The following is a 19829-nucleotide window of genomic DNA, read 5'->3' on the forward strand; positions in this document are numbered from 1 at the left end:
TGGGTGGTTTGGTTCGGTTTTCCATCTACAGGTGGTTTCACCATAGAAGGTCCAAGGAGGGTTGGGTTGGTCTGGAGTGGGTTGAGTTGATCTATGGAAGGTCTGGTTGGGTTGTGGTGACCAAAGCCAGCTCCTGCTGAGCTGGAGACCCCAAGAACCTCAAGTTGACCTGGATCCAATGGTCCCACCTTCTCCTGAAGGTGTAGGAAGGGTTGGGTTGATCTGGAAGAGGTTGGGTTGGTGTATAGACGGTCCAAACAGGATCAGGTTGGTCTGGAGTGGGTTGGGTTGAACTGGAAGAGGTTGGGTTGGTCTATGGAAGACCCAAATGGGGTTGGATTGATCTTGGAAGAGGTTGGGTTGGTCAATGGAAGGTCCAAATAGGTTTGGGCTGGTCTGGAGAAGGTTGGGTTGATATGGAAGAGGTTGGGTTGGTCTATGGAACATCCAAATGGGGTTGGATTGGTCTGGAGAGGGTTGGGTTGATCTACGGAAGGTCTGGTTGGGTTGTGGTGACCAAGACCAGCTCCTGTGAGCTGGAGACCCCAAGAACCTCAAGTTGACCAGAATCCTACAGTCCCACCTTCTCCTGAAGGTGTGGGGAAGGTTGGGTTGGTCTGGAAGAGGTTGGGATGATCAGTGGAAGATCCAAATGGGGTTGGGTTGATCTGGAAGAGGTTGGGTCCTTCTATAGAAGGTCTGGTTGGGTTGTGGTGACCAAGACCAGCTCCTGCTGAGCCAGAGACGCCCAAGAGGACTCTGGGTGACCTGGACACGCCGGTGCCACCTTCTCCTGGCCAGGCCAAGAACGCGCTGGCGCACGCGCTGCAGTCGGCGCGGCACGACGGGGACCTGCTGCGGGAGCAGTACGAGGAGGAGACGGAGGCCAAGGCCGAGCTGCAGCGCTCGCTCTCCAAGGCCAACTCCGAGGTGGCCCAGTGGAGGACCAAGTACGAGACGGACGCCATCCAGCGCACCGAGGAGCTGGAGGAGGCCAAGTGAGTCACCGGCCCCTGGGTGGGGATGGTGTGGGGCCAGGGGTGGAGACCATGAACAGGAGAAGGTTCTGGAGGTTTTAGAGGTTAAAATCTCCTCATGGATGCAGAGTCAGAGGGGTGGAGACCACCCTTGGGGGAATGTTCTTGAGAAGGTTGTGGAGGAAACCCCATGTGTGGGCATAGTGTGGGGCCAGGGGTGGAGACCATGAACAGGAGAAGGTTCTGGAGAAGATTCTGGAGGAATCTAAGGGATTTGTGCCCCATGTGTGGAGATTGCGTGGGGTTAAGGTGGAGATCATGTACAGGAGAAGGTTCTGGAGGTTTTAGAGGTTGAGTCACTTCCCCATGGACAGTTTCTGTGGGGTCAGGGGTGGAGACCACGCACAGGAGAATGTTCTGGAGAAGGTTTTCGGGGAGACCCCATGGGTGGGGGTTGTGTGGGGTCAGGGGTGGAGACCACCCACTGGAGAAGGTTTTGGAGAAGACCAAGCGAGTCAAGCCTCATTGGGTGGAGCTTCTGCAGGATGAAGGGGTGGAGACCATGCACAGGAGAAGGTTCTGAAGAAGGTTTTGGAGGAGAACCCATTGGTAGAGATTGTGTGGGGTCAGGGAGTGGGGATCACCCTCAGGAGAAGTTTCTAGAGGAGGCCAAGTGAGTTGAGCCCCATGGGTGGAGTTTCTGTGGGGTGAGTGGATGGAGACCACTCTTGGGAGAAGGTTCTGGAGGAGGCCAAGTGAGTCTTGCCCCATGGATGGAGATTCTGTGGGGTTGGGGAGATGGAAACCACCAGAAAAAGGATCTGGAGATTTTAGAGGTTGAGTCACCTCCCCATGGACGGCTCCTGTGGGGTCAGGGGCAGAAACCACCCATTGGAGAAGGTTCTGGAGAAGGTTTTGGAGGAATCTAAGTGATTTATGCCCCATGGGTGGAGTTCCTGCGGGGTCAGGGGTGGAGACCATGCACAGGAGAAGGTTCTGGAGAAGGTTTTGGAGGAGACCCCATGGGTGGGGATTGTGTGGGTTTAAGGTGGAGACCATGCACTGGAGAATGTTCTGGAGGTTTGAGGGGCTGAGTCACCTCCCCATGGACGGCTCCTGTGGGGTCAGGGGTGGAGACCACGCACAGGAGAATGTTCTGGAGCAGGTAGAGTGATCAGGAGATGGTAGAGCAGGTGCAGAGCAGAACCTTGGCTGATGGCCGGGCAGGAGAAGGTTCGAGCGGCCCCACCTGCCCCACGGGTGACCCCCGGTGCTCCTGGGCGCAGGAAGAAGCTGGCACAGCGGCTGCAGGAGGCCGAGGAGGCCGTGGAGGCCGTCAACGCCAAATGCTCCTCGCTGGAGAAGACCAAGCACCGGCTGCAGAACGAGATCGAGGACCTGATGGCCGACGTGGAGCGGTCGAACGCGGCCGCCGCCGGCCTGGACAAGAAGCAGAGGAATTTCGACAAGGTGGGCAGGAGCGGCAGGTTGGGGGTGGCACCTGGTGGCTTTGGGGTGACACCTGGTGGCTTTGGGGTGGCACCTGGTGGCTTTGGGGTGACACCTGGCTGTCCCCAGGTGCTGGCCGAGTGGAAGCAGAAGTTCGAGGAGTCGCAGACGGAGCTGGAGGCGTCGCAGAAGGAGGCCAGGGCGCTCAGCACCGACCTCTTCAAGCTGAGGAACATCTACGAGGAGTCCCTGGAGCACCTGGAGACCTTCAAGAGGGAGAACAAGAACCTCCAAGGTGACACCACAGCTTCCCTGCGCCCACCTGGGCGTTCCTCACCCGTTCCCACCGGGTCTGACGGGGTCTCATCCGGGCAGAGGAGATCTCGGACCTGACGGAGCAGCTCGGCGCCAGCAACAAATCCATCCACGAGCTGGAGAAGGTCCGGAAGCAGCTGGACGCCGAGAAGCTGGAGCTCCAAGCTGCTCTGGAGGAGGCTGAGGTGGGACAAACCTCCCATCCCCACGTCCTCCAGGTGGGACACCCGTCCTCCGCCGTCCCCAACGTCCTTCTGTGCCCTCCAGGCCTCGCTGGAGCACGAGGAGGGGAAGATCCTGCGGGCGCAGCTGGAGTTCAACCAGGTGAAGGCGGAGTACGAGCGGAAGCTGGGCGAGAAGGAGGAGGAGATGGAGCAGGCGAAGAGGAACCACCTGCGCGTGGTGGAGTCGCTGCAGACCTCGCTGGACGCCGAGACCTGCAGCCGCAACGAGGCGCTGAGGCTGAAGAAGAAGATGGAGGGCGACCTCAACGAGATGGAGATCCAGCTGAGCCACGCCAACCGCGGCGCCAACGAGGCACAGAAGCAGGTCAAGGCTCTGCAGGGCTACCTGAAGGTACCTGTCCAGGGGGTCATTGGGGTCCTGGAGGTGTCCAGGTGGATATTTGGGTCATGAAGGTCCATGGGGGTATGGGGATACCTGGAGGTACCTGTCCATGGGGACATCGGGGTCCTGGAGGTGTCCAGGTGGACACTGGGGTCATGAAGGTCCATGGGGGTATGGAGATACCTGAAGGTACCTGTCCATGGGGACATCGGGGTCCTGGAGGTGTCCAGGTGGACATTGGGGTCTTGGAGGTGTCTCGGTGGATATTTGGGTCATAAAGGTCCATGGGGATATGGAGATACCTGAGGGTACCTGTCCAGGTGGACACTGGAGGTTCTGAAGGTACCTGTCCATGAGGACACTGGGGTCATGAAGGTTCCTGTCCAGGGGGATATGGAGGTGTAGGAGGTACCTGGAGGTACCTGCCCCGGTGGACACTGGGGTCCTGGAGGTGTCCAGGTGGACATTGGAGGTTCTGAAGGTACTCGTCCATGAGGACACTGGGGTCCTGAAGGTTCCTGTTCATGGGGGCATGGAGGTGTAGGAGGTACCTGGAGGTACCCGTCCAGATGGACATTGGGGTCCTGGAGGTGCCTGTCCATGGGGACATGGAGGTCCTGAAGGGACCTGCCCATGGGGACGTGGAGATACCTGAAGATACCTGTCCAGGTGGACACTGGGGTCCTGGAGGTGTCCAGGTGGACATTGGGGTCATGAATGTCTGTGGGGATATGGAGATACCTGGAGGTACCTGTCCATGGGGACATGGAGGTCCTGGAGGTACCTGTCCAGGTGGACATTGGGCTCCTGGAAGTGCCTGTCCTTGGAGACCTTGGGGTGTTGGAGGTCCCACTACCAACAGGGTACCCACCACCCCTCCCCACCCCATGGCCAGGTGATCCCACCCCCTCATGGCCAGGTGATCCCACCACCCCCATGGCCAGGTGACCCCACCCCCCCATGGCCAGGTGATCCCACCACCCCCATGGCCAGGTGAACCCACCCCCCCATGGCCAGGTGATCCCACCCCCCATGGCCAGGTGATCCCACCACCCCCATGGCCAGGTGATCCCCCCACCCCATGTCCAGGTGATCCCCCCACCCCATGGCCAGGTGATCCCACCCCCCCATGGCCAGGTGATCCCACCACCCCATGTCCAGGTGATCCCACACCCCATGGCCAGGTGATCCACTCCCCCACGGCCAGGTGGACCCACCACCCCCCTCCCACCCGCACCCACCACCCCCTGCCCCCCCAGGACACGCAGCTGCAGCTGGACAACGCGGCGCGGGTCGGGGAGGAGCTGAAGGAGAACGTGGCCATGGTGGAGCGCAGGAACTCGCTGCTGCAGTCGGAGCTGGAGGAGCTCCGGGGGCTGGTGGAACAGACTGAGAGGGCGCGGAAACTGGCCGAGCAGGAGCTGATCGAGGCCAGCGAGCGGGTCCAGCTCCTCCACTCGCAGGTGAGACCTCACCTGCCTGCCAGCACAGGGGCCACCTCCAGGGGTGGCTCTGATGGCTCGAGGTGGCTCAGGGTGGTGTGGAGTTGACGTCCCAAATTTCTCCTGAAGGATTGGTCTGGAGGAGGTTGGGTTGGTCCAGGAAAGGTTGGGTTGGTTGGAGGAAGGTTGGGTTGGTCTAAAGAAGATCCAGAGAGGGTTGAGTTGGTCTGGGGAAGTTGGGTTGGTCTGGAGAAGGTTGAGTATGTCCAAGGAACGTTGGGTTGGTCCAAGGATGGTTGGGTTGGTCAAAGGAACGTTGGGTTTCTCCAAGGTAGGTTTGGTTGGTCCAAGGATGGTTGGGTTGGTCTGGACGAGGTTAGGTTGGACCAAGGAAGGTTGAGTTGGTCCAAGGAATGTTGAGTTGGTCCAAGGAATGTTGGGTTGGTCCAAGAATGGTTGGGTTGGTCAGAGGAAAGTTGGGTTGGTCTGGAGGAGGTTAGGTTGCTCTAAAAAGGTCCAAAGAGTGATGGGTTGGTCCAAAGAGAGTTGGGTTGGTCCCAGGAGATTGGATTGGCCCAAGGAAGGTTGGGTTGGTCTAAAAAGATCCAAAGAGGCTTGGGTTGGTCCAAGGAAGATCTAGTTGACAAAGACCAACTCTTGATGAGCTGGAGACCCCCAAGATGACTCCAGTTGACCTGGACCAAAGAGTGCTGCCTGTTCCTGGAGGTCTCAGGAGGGTTGGGCTGGTCTGGAGGAGGTTGGGTTGGTTCAAGGATGGTTGGGTTGGTCCAAGGAAGATTGGATTGGTCCAAGGTAGGTTGGGTTTCTCCATGGAAGGTTGGTTGGTCCAAGGATGGATGGGTTGGTCCAGGGACAGTTGGGTTGGTCCAGGGAAGGTTGGGTTGGTCCAAGGAAGGCTGGGTTTCTTCATGGAAGATTGGGTTGGTCCAAGGGTGGTTGGATTGGTCCAAGGGTGGTTGGATTGATCCAAGATAGGTTGGGTTGGTCCAAGGAAGGTTGGGTTGGTCGAAGGAGGGTTGGGTTTCTCCAATGTAGGTTGGGTTGGTCCGAGGAATGTTGGGTTTCTTCATGGAAGGTTGGGCTGGTCCAAGGAGGGTTGGGTTGGTCCAAGGAAGGCTGGGTTTCTTCATGGAAGATTGGGTTGGTCCAAGGGTGGTTGGGTTGGTCTGAAGGAGGTTGGGTTGGTCAGGGGAAGGTTGGGTTGGTCCAAGGAGGGTTGGGTTGGTCAGGGGAAGGTTGGGTTGATCCAAGGAGGGTTGGGTTGGTCCAGGGAAGGTTGGGTTGGTCCAAGGATGGTTGGCTTGGTCTGAAGGAGGTTGGATTGGTCTGGAAGAGGTTGGGTTGGTCCAGGGACAGTTGGGTTGGTCCAGGGACAGTTGGGTTGGTCCAGGGAAGGTTAGGTTGGTCCAAGGGTGGTTGGATTGGTCCAAGGATGGTTGGATTGGTCCAAGGATGGTTGGGTTGGTCCAAGGATGGTTGGGTTGGTCCAAGGGTGGTTGGATTGGTCCAAGGATGGTTGGGTTGGTCCAAGGATGGTAGGGTTGGTCCAAGGATGGTAGGGTTGGTCCAAGGATGGTTGGGTTGGTCCAAGGATGGTAGGGTTGGTCCAAGGTAGGTTGGGTTCCCTCCACGTCCCATCACCCAGATCCCCAGAAGATCCTTGACCCTGCCACGATACGGGAGAGTCTCCCAGACCTGGGGGGACAGCGGGACGGGCCAGCAGCCCCTGGGCCACCGCCCGAGCCCCTCCCTGTCCCCCCAGAACACCAGCCTCATCAACCAGAAGAAGAAGATGGAGGGTGACATCTCCCAGCTGCAGACCGAGGTGGAAGAAGCCGTCCAAGAGTGCCGGAACGCCGAGGAGAAGGCCAAGAAAGCCATCACTGATGTAAGTGCCACCACGGTGCCACCACCGCCGGGGCCACCACGGAGGACGTGCCACGGACCCTCCGCCCGTCCCCCCAGGCGGCCATGATGGCAGAGGAGCTGAAGAAGGAGCAGGACACGAGCGCGCACCTGGAGCGGATGAAGAAGAACATGGAGCAGACCATCAAGGACCTGCAGCTGCGGCTGGACGAGGCCGAGCAGCTGGCGCTCAAGGGCGGCAAGAAGCAGCTGCAGAAGCTGGAGGGGCGCGTGCGGGAGCTGGAGAACGAGCTGGAGGCCGAGCAGAAGCGCAACGCCGAGAGCGTCAAGGGGCTGCGCAAGTCGGAGCGGCGCGTCAAGGAGCTCAGCTACCAGGTGAGGATGTGGGGACAGGTGAGAATGTGGGGTGGGTCATGGAGCTCAGGTACAGGTGAGAATGTGGGGTGGGTGGGGCTCAGCTACCAGGTGAGAACGTGGGGTTGGTCATGGAGCTCAGGTACCAAGTGAGAATGTGGGGACAGGTGAGAACATGGGGTGGGTCAAGGGACTCAGGTACAGGTGAGAATGTGGGGTGGGTCATGGAGCTCAGCTACCAGGTGAGGATGTGGGGACAGGTGAGAATGTGGGGACAGGTGAGAATGTGGGGTGGGTGGGGCTCAGGTACCAGGTGAGAATGTGGGGTGGGTCAAGGAGCTCAGCTACCAGGTGAGAACATGGGGTGGGTCAAGGGGCTCAGGTACAGGTGAGAACGTGGGGACAGGTGAGAATGTGGGGACAGGTGAGAACATGGGGTGGGTCAAGGGGCTCAGGTACAGGTGAGAACGTGGGGACAGGTGAGAATGTGGGGTGGGTCATGGAGCTCAGCTACCAGGTGAGAATGTGGGGTGGGTCAAGGAGCTCAGCTACCAGGTGAGAACATGGGGTGGGTCAAGGGGCTCAGGTACAGGTGAGAACGTGGGGTGGGTCAAAGGGGCTCAGGTACAGGTGAGAATGTGGGGACAGGTGAGAACATGGGGTGGGTCAAGGAGCTCAGCTACTAGGTGAGAACATGGAGTGGGTCATGGAGCTCAGCTACCAGGTGAGAACATGGGGACAGGTGAGAATGTGGGGACAGGTGAGAATGTGGGGTGGGTGGGGCTCAGGTGCCAGGTGAGAATGTGGGGTGGGTCAAGGAGCTCAGCTACCAGGTGAGAACATGGGGTGGGTCAAGGGGCTCAGGTACAGGTGAGAATGTGGGGACAGGTGAGAACGTGGGGTGGGTCAAGGAGCTCAGGTACAGGTGAGAACGTGGGGACAGGTGAGAATGTGGGGTGGGTCAAGGAGCTCAGCTACAGGTGAAAACATGGAGTGGGTCATGGAGCTCAGCTACCAGGTGAGAACATGGGGACAGGTGAGAATGTGGGGTGGGTCAAGGAGCTCAGGTACAGGTGAGAACGTGGGGTGGGTCAAAGGGGCTCAGGTACAGGTGAGAATGTGGGGACAGGTGAGAATGTGGGGACAGGTGAGAACATGGGGTGGGTCAAGGAGCTCAGCTACCAGGTGAGAATGTGGGGACAGGTGAGAATGTGGGGTGGGTCATGGAGCTCAGGTACCAGGTGAGAACATGGGGGTGGGTCAAGGAGCTCAGGTACCAGGTGAGAACATGGGGGTGGGTGAAGGAGCTCAGCTACCAGGTGAGGCTCAGGTACAGGTGAGAACATGGAGGTGAGAACATGGGGTGGGTCATGAAGCTCAGGTACCAGGTGAGAACATGAGGTTATGAATATGGGGTGGGTCAAGGAGCTCAGGTACAGGTGAGACCATTGAGGTGAGACTCAGGTACCAGGTGAGAGCCCCTGGGTGGGTCAAGGAGCTCAGGTACAGGTGAGACCATGGAGGTGGGTCATGGAGCTCAGCCACCAGGTGACACCACCTGGGAGGGTCAAACTCACCTGCGAGACGAGGCCACCACAGCACAGCCTCTCTTCTGTCACACCTGTGGGACACCTGGCAGAGATGGTGACCAGGTGGCCACAGGGACAAAAACGACCCAGAGCAATCATTGGGTGACCAAATGTGGGTGGCCAAAAACACGGAGCTGGTGGTCACTGTGGCCAAGTGTCCATCTGTGTTCTACAGACGGAGGAGGACAAGAAGAACCTGCTGAGGCTGCAGGACCTGGTGGACAAACTGCAGCTGAAAGTGAAAGCGTACAAGAGACAGGCGGAGGAGGCGGTGAGAGACCGGGATGGAGGGATGGATGTGGAGGATGGATGGATGGATGGATGATGGATGGATGATGGAGGTATTGATGGATGGAAGGATGATGGATGGATGATGGATGGAAGGATGATGGATGGATGATGGATGGATGGATGGATGATGGATGGATGATGGATGGATGATGGATGGATGGATGGATGATGGATGATGGATGGATGATGGATGATGGATGGATGATGGATGATGGATGGATGGATGGATGGATGGATGATGGATGGATGATGGATGGATGGATGATGGATGATGGATGGATGGATGGATGGATGGATGATGGATGGATGGATGATGGATGATGGATGGATGGATGATGGATGGATGATGGATGGATGGATGGATGATGGATGGATGGATGATGGATGGATGGATGAAGGATGGATGGATGGATGGATGATGGATGGATGGATGAAGGATGGATGGATGGATGGATGGATGGATGGATGGATGAAGGATGGATGGATGATGGATGATGGATGGATGATGGATGGATGGATGAAGGATGGATGGATGGATGGATGATGGATGGATGATGGATGATGGATGATGGATGATGGATGATGGATGATGGATGATGGATGATGGATGGATGATGGATGGATGATGGATGGATGATGGATGGATGATGGATGGATGGATGGATGGATGGATGATGGATGGATGATGGATGGATGGATGATGGATGGATGATGGATGGATGGATGATGGATGGATGATGGATGATGGATGATGGATGGATGATGGATGGATGATGGATGGATGGATGGATGATGGATGGATGATGGATGATGGATGATGGATGGATGATGGATGGATGATGGATGGATGGATGGATGGATGGATGGATGATGGATGGATGATGGATGGATGGATGATGGATGGATGATGGATGGATGGATGATGGATGATGGATGGATGATGGATGGATGGATGATGGATGGATGATGGATGATGGATGATGGATGGATGAATCCATCCCACCTGTGGGCGTGGCATTATGGCCCCGCCCTCCCCAGTGCCCCACCCTCACCTCCCCCATCCCCCAGGAGGAACAGGCCAACACCAACCTGGCCAAGTTCCGGAAGGCGCAGCACGAGCTGGACGAGGCCGAGGAACGCGCCGACATCGCCGAGTCCCAGGTCAACAAACTGCGCGCCAAGAGCCGCGACATCGGCGCCAAGGTGGGACCTGTGTCACCTCCTGTCACTTCTGTCACCTCCTGTCACGTCCTGTCATCCTCCGTCACCCCTGTCATCTCTGTCACCTTGTCAGCTCCTGTCACCCCCTGTCACCTCCTGTCCCCTCCTGTCCCCCCCGTCCTCTCCTGTCACCTCCTGTCACCCTCCGTCACCCCCTTTCATCTCTGTCACCTTATGTCAGCTCCTGTCACCCCCTGTCACCTCCTGTCACCCCCTGACACCTCTGTCACCTTACGTCGCCTCCTGTCACCCCCATCACATCCTGTCACCCTCTGTCTTCTCCTGTCACCCCCTGTCATCTCTGTCACCTCCTGTCCCCTCCTGTCACCCCCTGTCACCCCCTGTAACCTCTGTCACCTTGTGTCACCTCCTGTCACCTCCTGACACTTTTTGTCACCTCCAGAAGCTGCACGATGAGGAGTGACCCGTCCCCAGGAGGGACACGCCCGCCCCACGCCGCCGTGATGAGTGACCCCCACATGGCAGGAGTGACCCACGACCACCAGGAGTGACCACCACGATCCCACCCCGAGTGAACCAATGACCACCATGAGTGACCCCCCACGATGTCACCATGAGTGACCACCATGATGGCACCACAATTGACCCAATGACCACTATGAGTGACCCAATGACCACCATGAGTGACCCATGACTATGAGTGACCACCATGATGCCACCATGAGTGACCCAATGACCACCATGAGTGACCCAATGACCACGAGTGACCAAATATCAATCATGAGTGACCACCCATGATGCCACCCTGAGTGACCCAATGACCACCATGATGGCACCACAATTGACCCAATGGCCACTATGAGTGACCCAATGACCACAAGTGACACCCAAGGTGCCACTATGAGTGACCAATGACCACCATGAGTGACCCATTGACCACTATGAGTGACCCCCATCATGACACAAGTGACCCAATGACCACCATGAGTGACCCATGACTATGAGTGACCCAATGACCACCATGAATGACCACTCATGATTCCACCATGAGTGACCCAATAACCACCACGAGTGACCCAATGACCACCATGAGTGACCACCCATGATTCCACCACGAGTGACCCAATGACCGCCATGAGTGACCCAGTGACCACCATGAATGACCCAATGACCACCTTGAGTGACCCAGTGACCACCTTGAGTGACCCAGTGACCACCATGAGTGACCCAATGACTGCCATGAATGACCCAATGACCACCATGAGTGACCCAATGACCACCATGAGTGTCCCGATGACCACCATGAATGACCCAATGACCACCATGAGTGACCCAATGACTACCATGTGTGACCCAGTGACCACCATGAATGACCCAATGACCACCATGAGTGACCCAATGACCACCATGAGTGTCCCGATGACCACCATGAATGACCCAATGACCACCTTGAGTGACCCAATGACCACCATGAGTGACCACCATGATGATGATGGACCCACCACCACGAGTGACCCAATGACCCCCACAAGTGACCCCCAACCCCACACCCCTCCCCTCCCCCCCCCCGTCCAAGACGAGGGGACCCTCATTAATGCCTCCATTAATTAATTAATTAATTATTTAATTAACGAGCCGAGGGGGGGGACACAATGTCCCCACCCCAAAAACACGACCCTGAGCAGCACCAGGTGTGGGGCCAGGTGTGATTTGTGGCATGGGGGGCGGGGCCAGGGGGCGAGGGGACATTGGGGGACATTGGGGACAGTGGGGACACTGGGGGACACTGGGGACATTGGGGACAGTGGGGGTGGGGCGGCGGCCGTCAGGTGCTCTCCGTGTCGGGATCTGGAGAAGGAACAGGTGGAGATGGTGGGGGGAGGGGACAGGTGTGCCCAGGTGTGTCCCAGGTGTCCCAAACCCCACCCAAAACAGGTTCCAGGTGTCCCCAGGTGTGTCCAGGTGTGTCCCTGGTGTCCCTCTGCCCCACCCAAAGGGGTCCCAGGTGTCCCCGGTCCCCCCTTAGGTGTCCTCGCCCCAGGTGTGTCCCAGGTGTGCCCCATCCAAAATGTCCCCCATCCCACCCAAGGGTCTCCCAGGTGTGTCCCAGCTGTCCCCAGGTTTCCCAGGTGTCCCCAACCCCATCCCAGCTGTCCCAGGTGTCCCCAGGTATCCCCAGGTGTGTCCCAAGTGTGTCCCAGCTGTCCCCAGATGTGCCCAGGTGTGTCCCAGGTGTGTCCCAGGTGTGTCCCAGGTGTGCCCAGGTGTATCCCAGGTGTGCCCAGGTGTGCCCAGGTGTGCCCAGCTGTCCCCAGCTGTCCCCAGGTGTATCCCAGGTGTGTCCCAGGTGTGTCCCAGGTGTGTCCCAGGTGTCCCAGGTGTGTCCCAGTTGTCCCCAGGTGTCCCCAGCTGTCCCCAGGTGTGTCCCAGGTGTGTCCCCAGCTGTCCCCAGGTGTGTCCCAGGTGTGCCCAGCTGTCCCCAGGTGTGTCCCTCACCCTGTCCCCGCCCCAGCCGGGTGCGGCAGGTGACGAAGGTGTCGAAGGCGAAGATGAAGGCGAGCACGAGGCCGAAGGTCTGGGGGGAGGGGAAAGGGGCGTGGCCCCGTCACTTTGGGGGCGTGGCCCGGTCTGTTGGAGGCGGGGCTGGGTCACTTTGGGGGCGTGGCCCGGTCAGCAGGGGCGGGGCTCCGGGAGGGGCGTGGCCCAGTCAGTGGGGGCGTGGCCCGGTCAGTGGGGGCGGGGCTCCGGGGGGGGCGGGGCTCGGGGACACTCACGAAGGTGGTGGCGGCCAGCGCGTCACGGGACGAGGCCAAGGCCACCAGGGCCACCAGCAGGAAGATGAGGGTGCCACTGACGGCCCGGAGCAGGTCCTGGGGACACGGGGACATGGGGAGGTGACACTGGGGACACTGGGGACACTAGGGACATGGGGGACACCTTGGGGACACCACAGGGACATGGGGAGGTGACAACGGGGACACCGGGGGGACATGGGGAGGTGACAATGGGGACACTGTGGGGACACCTTAGGGACACCTTAGGGACATGGGGGAGGTGACAATGGGGACACTGGGGACACCAGGGGGACATGGGGGGACACCTTGGGGACACCACAGGGACATGGGGAAGTGACACTGGGGACACTGGGGACATGAGGGACAATGGGGGACACCTTGGGGACACCACAGGGACATGGGGAGGTGACAATGGAGGTGGTAACAATGGGGGTGGTGACAATGGGGGGACACCCTGGGGACACTGGAGGACAAGATGGGGGGGACACAAGGTGGGGGAGGGGGAACATAAGGACATGGATGGGTGTCCCCAGGTGTGTCCCAGGTGTCCCAGGTGTCTCCAACTGTCCCCAGGTGTCCCAGGTGTGTCCCTGTCCCCCCAGGTGTGTCCCCAGCTGTCCCCAGCTGTCCCCAGCTGTCCCCAGGTGTGTCCCCAGCTGTCCCCAGGTGTGTCCCCAGGTGTCCCAGGTGTGTCCCATGTCCCCAGGTGTGTCCCCAGGTGTGTCCCAGCTGTCCCCAGGTGTCCCCAGGTGTGTCCCCAGGTGTGTCCCCAGGTGTGTCCCAGCTGTCCCCAGCTGCCCCAGGTGTGCCCCAGGTGTGTCCCCAGGTGTGTCCCCAGGTGTTCCCAGCTGTCCCCAGGGGAGTCCCAGGTGTGTCCCCATCCCCCCAGGTGTGTCCGTACCAGGCAGGCTCCGTACCCCGGGGGGATCCTCGGGGGGTCTCTGATCAGGAGCCCCCCCAGGGCTGCCCCTCCCCCCAGGGCCTGCAGCAGGGCGGGGGCCAGCGTGGGGGGGGCGGGGGGGGCCAGCAGGGCCACCAGGGCCAGGGACAGCACCTGGGACAGGGAGGGGGCACAGAGGGGTCAGAGAGGGGTCACAGAGAGGTCACAGAGGGGTCACAGAGCACCTGGGACAGGGGAGGGGGCACAGAGGGGTCACAGGGGGGTCACAGGGTCATACAGGGGTCACAGGGTCACAGAGGGGTCACAGAGGGGTCACAGGGTCACACAGGGGTTACAGAGGGGTCACAGGGTCATACAGGGGTCACAGGGGGGTCACAGGGCCATACAGGGGTCACAGAGGGGTCACAGGGTCACACAGGGGTCACAGAGCACCTGGGACAGGGGAGGGGTCACACAAGGGTCACAGGGTCATACAGGGGTCGCAGGGTCATACAGGGGTCACAGGGGGTTCACAGGGTCACAGAGGGGTCACAGGGTCATACAGAGGTCACAGGGGGGTCACAGGGTCACACAGGGGTCACAGGGTCATACCGGGGTCACAGAGGGGTCACAGAGGGGTCATACAGGGGATCACACAGGGGTCACAGGGTCACACAGGGGTCACAGGTCATACAGGGGTCACAGAGGGGTCACAGGGTCATACAGGGGTCACAGAGCACCTGGGACAGGGAGGGGTCACACAGGGGTCACAGACAGATCACAGAAAGGTCACAGAAAGGTCACACAGGGGTCACACAGGGGGCATAGAGAGGTCACAGGGTCACAGAAAGGGCACAGAAAGGGCACAGAAAGGGCACAGAAAGGGCACAGAAAGGGCACAGGGTCACATGGGGGTCATCAAGCACCTGGGGACAGGTGAGGGGTCACACTGGGGTCACAGAGGGGTCACAGAGGGGTCACGGGGTCACACAGGGGTGACGGGGTCACACAGGGGTCACACGAGGTCAAAGAAAGGTCACAGTGTCACATAAAGGTCACAGAGGGTCACAGAAACACCACAGGGGTCACAGAGGGGTCATAGAGAGGTCACAGGGTCACACAGGGGTCACAGCACTCCCAGTATCCCCAGTTTGTTATCCCAGTATCCCCAGTATCCCCAGTTTCCCCTCCCAGTGCCATTCCCAATGCTCCCAGCGCTCCCAGTGCTCCCAGTTTGTTCTCCCACTGTCCCCAGTATCCCCAGTTTCTATTCCCAGCGCCCCCAGTATCCCCTCCCAGTGCTCCCAGTGCTCCCAGTTTCCATTCCCAGTGCCATTCCCAGTGCTCCCAGTACCCCCAGTATTCCCAGTTCTATCCCCAGTATCCCCTCCCAGTATCCCCAGTACCCCCAGTCTCCCCAGTTTGTTCTCCCAGTGCTCCCAGTTTCTTTTCCCAGTATCCCCTCCCATTGCTTCCAGTATCCCCAGTATCCTCTCCCAGTTTCCCCTCCCAGTGCTCCCAGTGCTCCCAGTTTCTATTCCCAGTTTCCCCTCCCAGTGCTCCCAGTCTCCCCAGTTTGTTCTCCCAGTGCTCCCAGTGCTCCCAGTTTCCCTCCCAGTATCCCAGTATCCCCAGTTCTATTCCCAGTATCCTCTCCCAGTGCTCCCAGTCTCCCCAGTTTCCATTCCCAGTGCTCCCAGTTTCCATTCCCAGTGCTCCCAATGCTCCCAGTTTCCATTCCCAGTGCTCCCAGTGCTCCCAGTTTCTATTCCCAGTTTCCCCTCCCAGTGCCATTCCCAGTGCTCCCAGTGCTCCCAGTATCCTCAGTGCTCCCAGTTTCCATTCCCAGTATCCCCTCCCAGTGCTCCCAGCGCTCCCAGTCTCCCCAGTTTCCCCTCCCGGTGCTCCCAGTGCTCCCAGTTTCTATTCCCAGTGCTCCCAGTGCCATTCCCAGTGCTCCCAGTATCCCCAGTTTGTTCTCCCAGTGCTATTCCCAGTGCTCCCAGCATCCCCAGTTTCCTCTCCCAGTTTCCCCTCCCAGCGCTCCCAGTGCTCCCAGTGCTCCCAGTATCCCCAGTATCCCCTCCCAGTTTCCATTCCCATCGCTCCCAGTGCTCCCAGTCTCCCCAGTTTCCCCTCCCAGCGCTCCCAGTGCTCCCAGTTTCCCCTCTCAGTGCTCCCAGTGCTCCCAGTTTCCCCAGTACCAGCTCCCCAGCCAGCAGCAGCCCTCGGGGGGTTTTCAGCGCCCCCAGATCCAGAACCCCCGGCAGCTCCGGGGCCTCCATGGGGGGGGGGAGGGGGGAATTTGGGGGGTCCTGGGGGGTTTTAGGGGGTCCTGGGGGGGGTTTGGGGGGTCCTGGGAGTTTCTGGGGGGGTTTTAGGGGGTCTGAGGGGTGTCTGGGGGGGCTCGGGGTGGGGATTTGGGGGGTTTAGGGGGTCCTGGGGATTTTAGGGAGGCTCTGGGGGGTGTCCCGGGGGATTTTGGGGGATCCTGGGGGGGTTTCAGGGGTTTTGAGCGGTTTTTGGGGGGTCCTGGGGGAGATCTGGGGGGGTCCCGGGTGGGTTCAGGGGGGTTTAGGGGGTCTGAGGGGATTTTTGGGGGGGTCCTGAGGAGTCCTGGGGGGTTTTAGGGGGTCGGGGGGGGTTTAGGGGGGTCTTGGGGGGTGTCCCGGGGGGTTTTGGGGGGGTCCTGGGGGGGGTTTGAGCCGTTTTTGGGGTGTCCTGGGGGGTTTTGGGGGGTCCTGGGTGGGTTATGGGGGGGTCTGAGGGGGATTTGGGGGGGCTCGAACGTTTTTGGGGGAGTTTTGGGGGGTCCTGGGTGGGTTTGGGGGATCCCTGGGAGGTCCTGAAGGATTTTGGGGGGTCCTGGGGGAATCTGGGGGGGGGTTTAGGGGAGTTGAGCTCAAGGGATTTTGGGGGGGGTCCCGGGGGGGGTCCAGAGGGGTTTTTGGGGGGTTTTGGGGGGATTTTTGGGGTTTTTGGGGGGATTTTGGGGGTCCCTGTTCGGTTTCGGGTCCCTGTGGGGATGAGGGTGGGGGAGGGGCGGGGGGAAACCCACGTGACCCCCCCGAATCCCCGCCCCTCCCCCCCCCCAGCGCCAGGCACCGGCGGGAGCGGCGACAAAGGGACATTGATGGGGAAACTGGGAGGGTCTGGGAGGGACTGGGAGGGACTGGGATGGACTGGGAGGAGATTGGAGGGGACTAGGAGGGACTGGGAGGGACTGGGAGGGACTGGGAAGGGACTGGGATGGGACTGGGAGGGGATAATGGGATACTGGGAGTGAACTGGGAGCACTGGAAGTGTTGGGGGTGTTGGAGGGGCTCAGCTCCCAGTGCTCCCAGTCCCTCCCAGTTCACTCCCAGTTCCCTCCCAGTCACTCCCAGTCCCCCCAGTCCATCCCAGTCACCCTCAGTTCACTCCCAGTCGCTCCCAGTTCCCTCCCAGTGACTCCCAGTTCCCCTGCCGTCACTCCCAGTTTCCCCCAGTCCATCCCAGTTCCCTCCCAGTCACTTCCAGTCATTCCCAGTTCCCCCCACAGCCCCTCCCAGTCTCTCCCAGTTCACTCCCAGTCACTCCCAGTCTCTCCCAGTCCCCCCCAGTCCCCTCCCAGTCCCTCCCAGTTCTCTCCCAGTCACTCCCAGTCACCCCCAGTCCATCTCAGTTCCCCCCCAGTTCCTCCCAGTCACTCCCGGAGGGGGGGCGGGGCCACCCTAAATTTATCAGGGGGGAGGGGCCGGCCCGGGGCTAAAAATAACCCGGGCGGTCACGTGACCCCTGAGAGGGGGAGGGGAGCGGAGCCGGGACCCCACAGGAAACGGGGGGGGGATGGGGGGGGTTGGGGACACTGGGGGCACTGGGACTGGGGACATGGGGATTTGGGACACTGGGATTTGGGACAGTGGGACTGGGGACACTGGGACTGGGGACAGTGGGGACACTGGGGGCACTGGGACTGGGGACACTGAGACTGGGGACATGGGGATTCGGGACACTGGGGACACTGGGGACACTGGGGACACTGGGAACGGGAACACTGGGGACACGGATACTGGGGACACTGGGGGCACTGGGATTGGGGACACTGGAGACACTGCGGACACTGGGACTGGGAACACTGGGGACACTGGGACTGGGGGCACTGGGATTGGGGACACCGGGACTGGGGACACTGGGACTGGCGACATTGGGTACACTGGGATTGGGGACATGGGGATTTGGGACACTGGGATTTGGGACACTGGGGACACTGGGGACACTGGGACTGGGGACAGTGGGGACACTGGGACTGGGGACATTGAGACTGGGGACATGGGGACTGGGGACACTGGAACAGGGGACACTGGGACTGGGGACGTTGGGAACATTGGGACTGGGGGCACTGGGACTGGGGACACTGGGGACACTGGGAACGGGAACACTGGGATTGAGGACACTGGGACTGGGGACACTGGGGACACTGGGGACACTGGGACTGGGGACACTGGGGACACTGGGGACACTGGGGACACCGAGGACACGGGTACTGGGGACACTCTCCAGGTGCACACGTGCCAGGGCGTGCCCATCCGCGAGTTCTCCTTCTTCCCGCACGAGGACGAGGTGCTGATCCCGCCCTTCGAGACCTTCGAGGTCACCGGTGTCACCAACGTCACCGCGGGCGGGGGCGGGGCGCGGATCGAGCTGCGCTCCTCCGGCACCTTCAGCAACTACAACTGCCAGTGGCTGCGAGGTGACGTCACGGGGGGGCGGGGACACGGGGGGGTGACAGAGGGGACATTCCGTGGGGACACTGCGAGGTGACGTCACGGGGGGCGGGGACACTGCGAGGTGACAGAGGGGACATTCCGTGGGGACACTGCGAGGTGACGTCACGGGGGGCGGGGACATTGCGAGGTGATGTCACAGAGGGTGGGAACACTGTGGAGTGACGTCACAGGGGGACATTCCCTGGGGAGACACAGGGACACCCAGTGAGGATGATGGGACAGGGACACTCCCTGCTGGGGACCGGGATGGGGACTCCCACATCTGGGATGGGACAGGGACAGGGGACAGGGACAGGGACAGGGGACAGGGACAGGGACAGGGACAGGGACAGGGACAGGGGACAAGGACAGGGACAGGGGACAGGGACAGGGACAGGGACAGGGACAGGGACAGGGGACAGGGACAGGGACAGGGACAGGGACAGAGACGGGAGAGGGACAGGGACAGGGACAAGGACAAGGACAAGGCCACCCCCAGTGCTGACGCTGTCCCCTCCCCTCAGCAGAGCAGCGCTGTGGAGACGGGCCCTGTGTGTTCGACACGGGTGAGCCGAGACCCCTGACCCCCCCTTTGTCACCCCCTGTCACCCCTGTCACTCCTGTCACCCCCTGTCACCCATCACCCCTCACTGTGACCCCCCTGTCACCCCCTGTCACCCCTGTCACTCCTCACTGTGACCCCCCTGTCCCCCCCAGCCCCACCTGACCCCCATTTTCCCCCTCCACCCCCAGGCAGGAGCACCCCCCACCTCGGAGGGCTCCTCCTGGCCACTACAGCCCTGGCAGTGGCCACCGGGATCCTCTGAGCCACCATGGCCACCGAGATCACCACCGGTCATTGTGGTCACCGTGGTCACCAAGGCTGCTGGCACCTCCCCCAGCCACGAGGCCACCGAGGTGTCCAAAGTCACCATGGCCACCGTGGCCACTGTGGCCACCAAGCCAGGACGAGTTAGGGGACAACACTGGAGCCACCAGGTGCCACCAGGACATTGGGACAAGAGAGGGGACAGGGGGACTCTGAATGTACCATCGCTTTGGTTCTTCACTTTTGGGGGTTTTTTCCCCTCCCTTTCCCAAAATTTTAATTTTTCTTCCCAATTATTAAACTGGATTTGCCTCAATCCGTGAGTTTTCCTCTCGTTTTCCCATCCCAAATTATCCTGGAATTCCGGGATTTCCTGGGGGCAGGAGGAAGAGGAAAAGGAGGTGGAAGAAGAGAATTCGAATAATTTACCAAAATATGAGTATTGGACTAATACCCAACTGTGATGGACAAAAAAATCTATAACAGTTTAAAATTAGAAAGTTTCTGTTTAATTAATGCAAGGG

At 60.0% G+C, this 19829-nt stretch overlaps 1 protein-coding gene and 1 long non-coding RNA gene across 3 annotated transcripts in view; both read left to right on the forward strand.

The window, feature by feature from the left end:
- The window catches only part of LOC130250283 (myosin-6-like), a 28723-nt gene extending 18207 nt beyond the window's left edge, over positions 1-10516 (forward strand). For both annotated transcript variants that reach the window (XM_056485815.1, XM_056485816.1), the window contains exons 28-38: positions 802-998; positions 2264-2447; positions 2556-2721; positions 2802-2926; positions 3009-3317; positions 4568-4771; positions 6534-6659; positions 6737-7012; positions 8756-8851; positions 9940-10074; positions 10496-10516. In XM_056485815.1, the coding sequence (XP_056341790.1) occupies positions 802-998; positions 2264-2447; positions 2556-2721; positions 2802-2926; positions 3009-3317; positions 4568-4771; positions 6534-6659; positions 6737-7012; positions 8756-8851; positions 9940-10074; positions 10496-10516 (1839 nt within the window). The remainder of the gene's footprint in view (positions 1-801; positions 999-2263; positions 2448-2555; positions 2722-2801; positions 2927-3008; positions 3318-4567; positions 4772-6533; positions 6660-6736; positions 7013-8755; positions 8852-9939; positions 10075-10495) is intronic.
- A 7789-nt stretch (positions 10517-18305) lies between these two features.
- LOC130250308 (uncharacterized) lies at positions 18306-19745 on the forward strand. Its single transcript, XR_008839961.1, has 3 exons — positions 18306-18460; positions 19004-19042; positions 19230-19745. It is a non-coding gene; the product is annotated as an uncharacterized LOC130250308 (long non-coding RNA).
- The last annotated feature ends 84 nt before the right edge of the window (positions 19746-19829 follow it).

Source organism: Oenanthe melanoleuca, chromosome 2, assembly GCF_029582105.1.
Source record: "Oenanthe melanoleuca isolate GR-GAL-2019-014 chromosome 2, OMel1.0, whole genome shotgun sequence".
Taxonomy (NCBI): Eukaryota; Metazoa; Chordata; class Aves; order Passeriformes; family Muscicapidae; genus Oenanthe; species Oenanthe melanoleuca.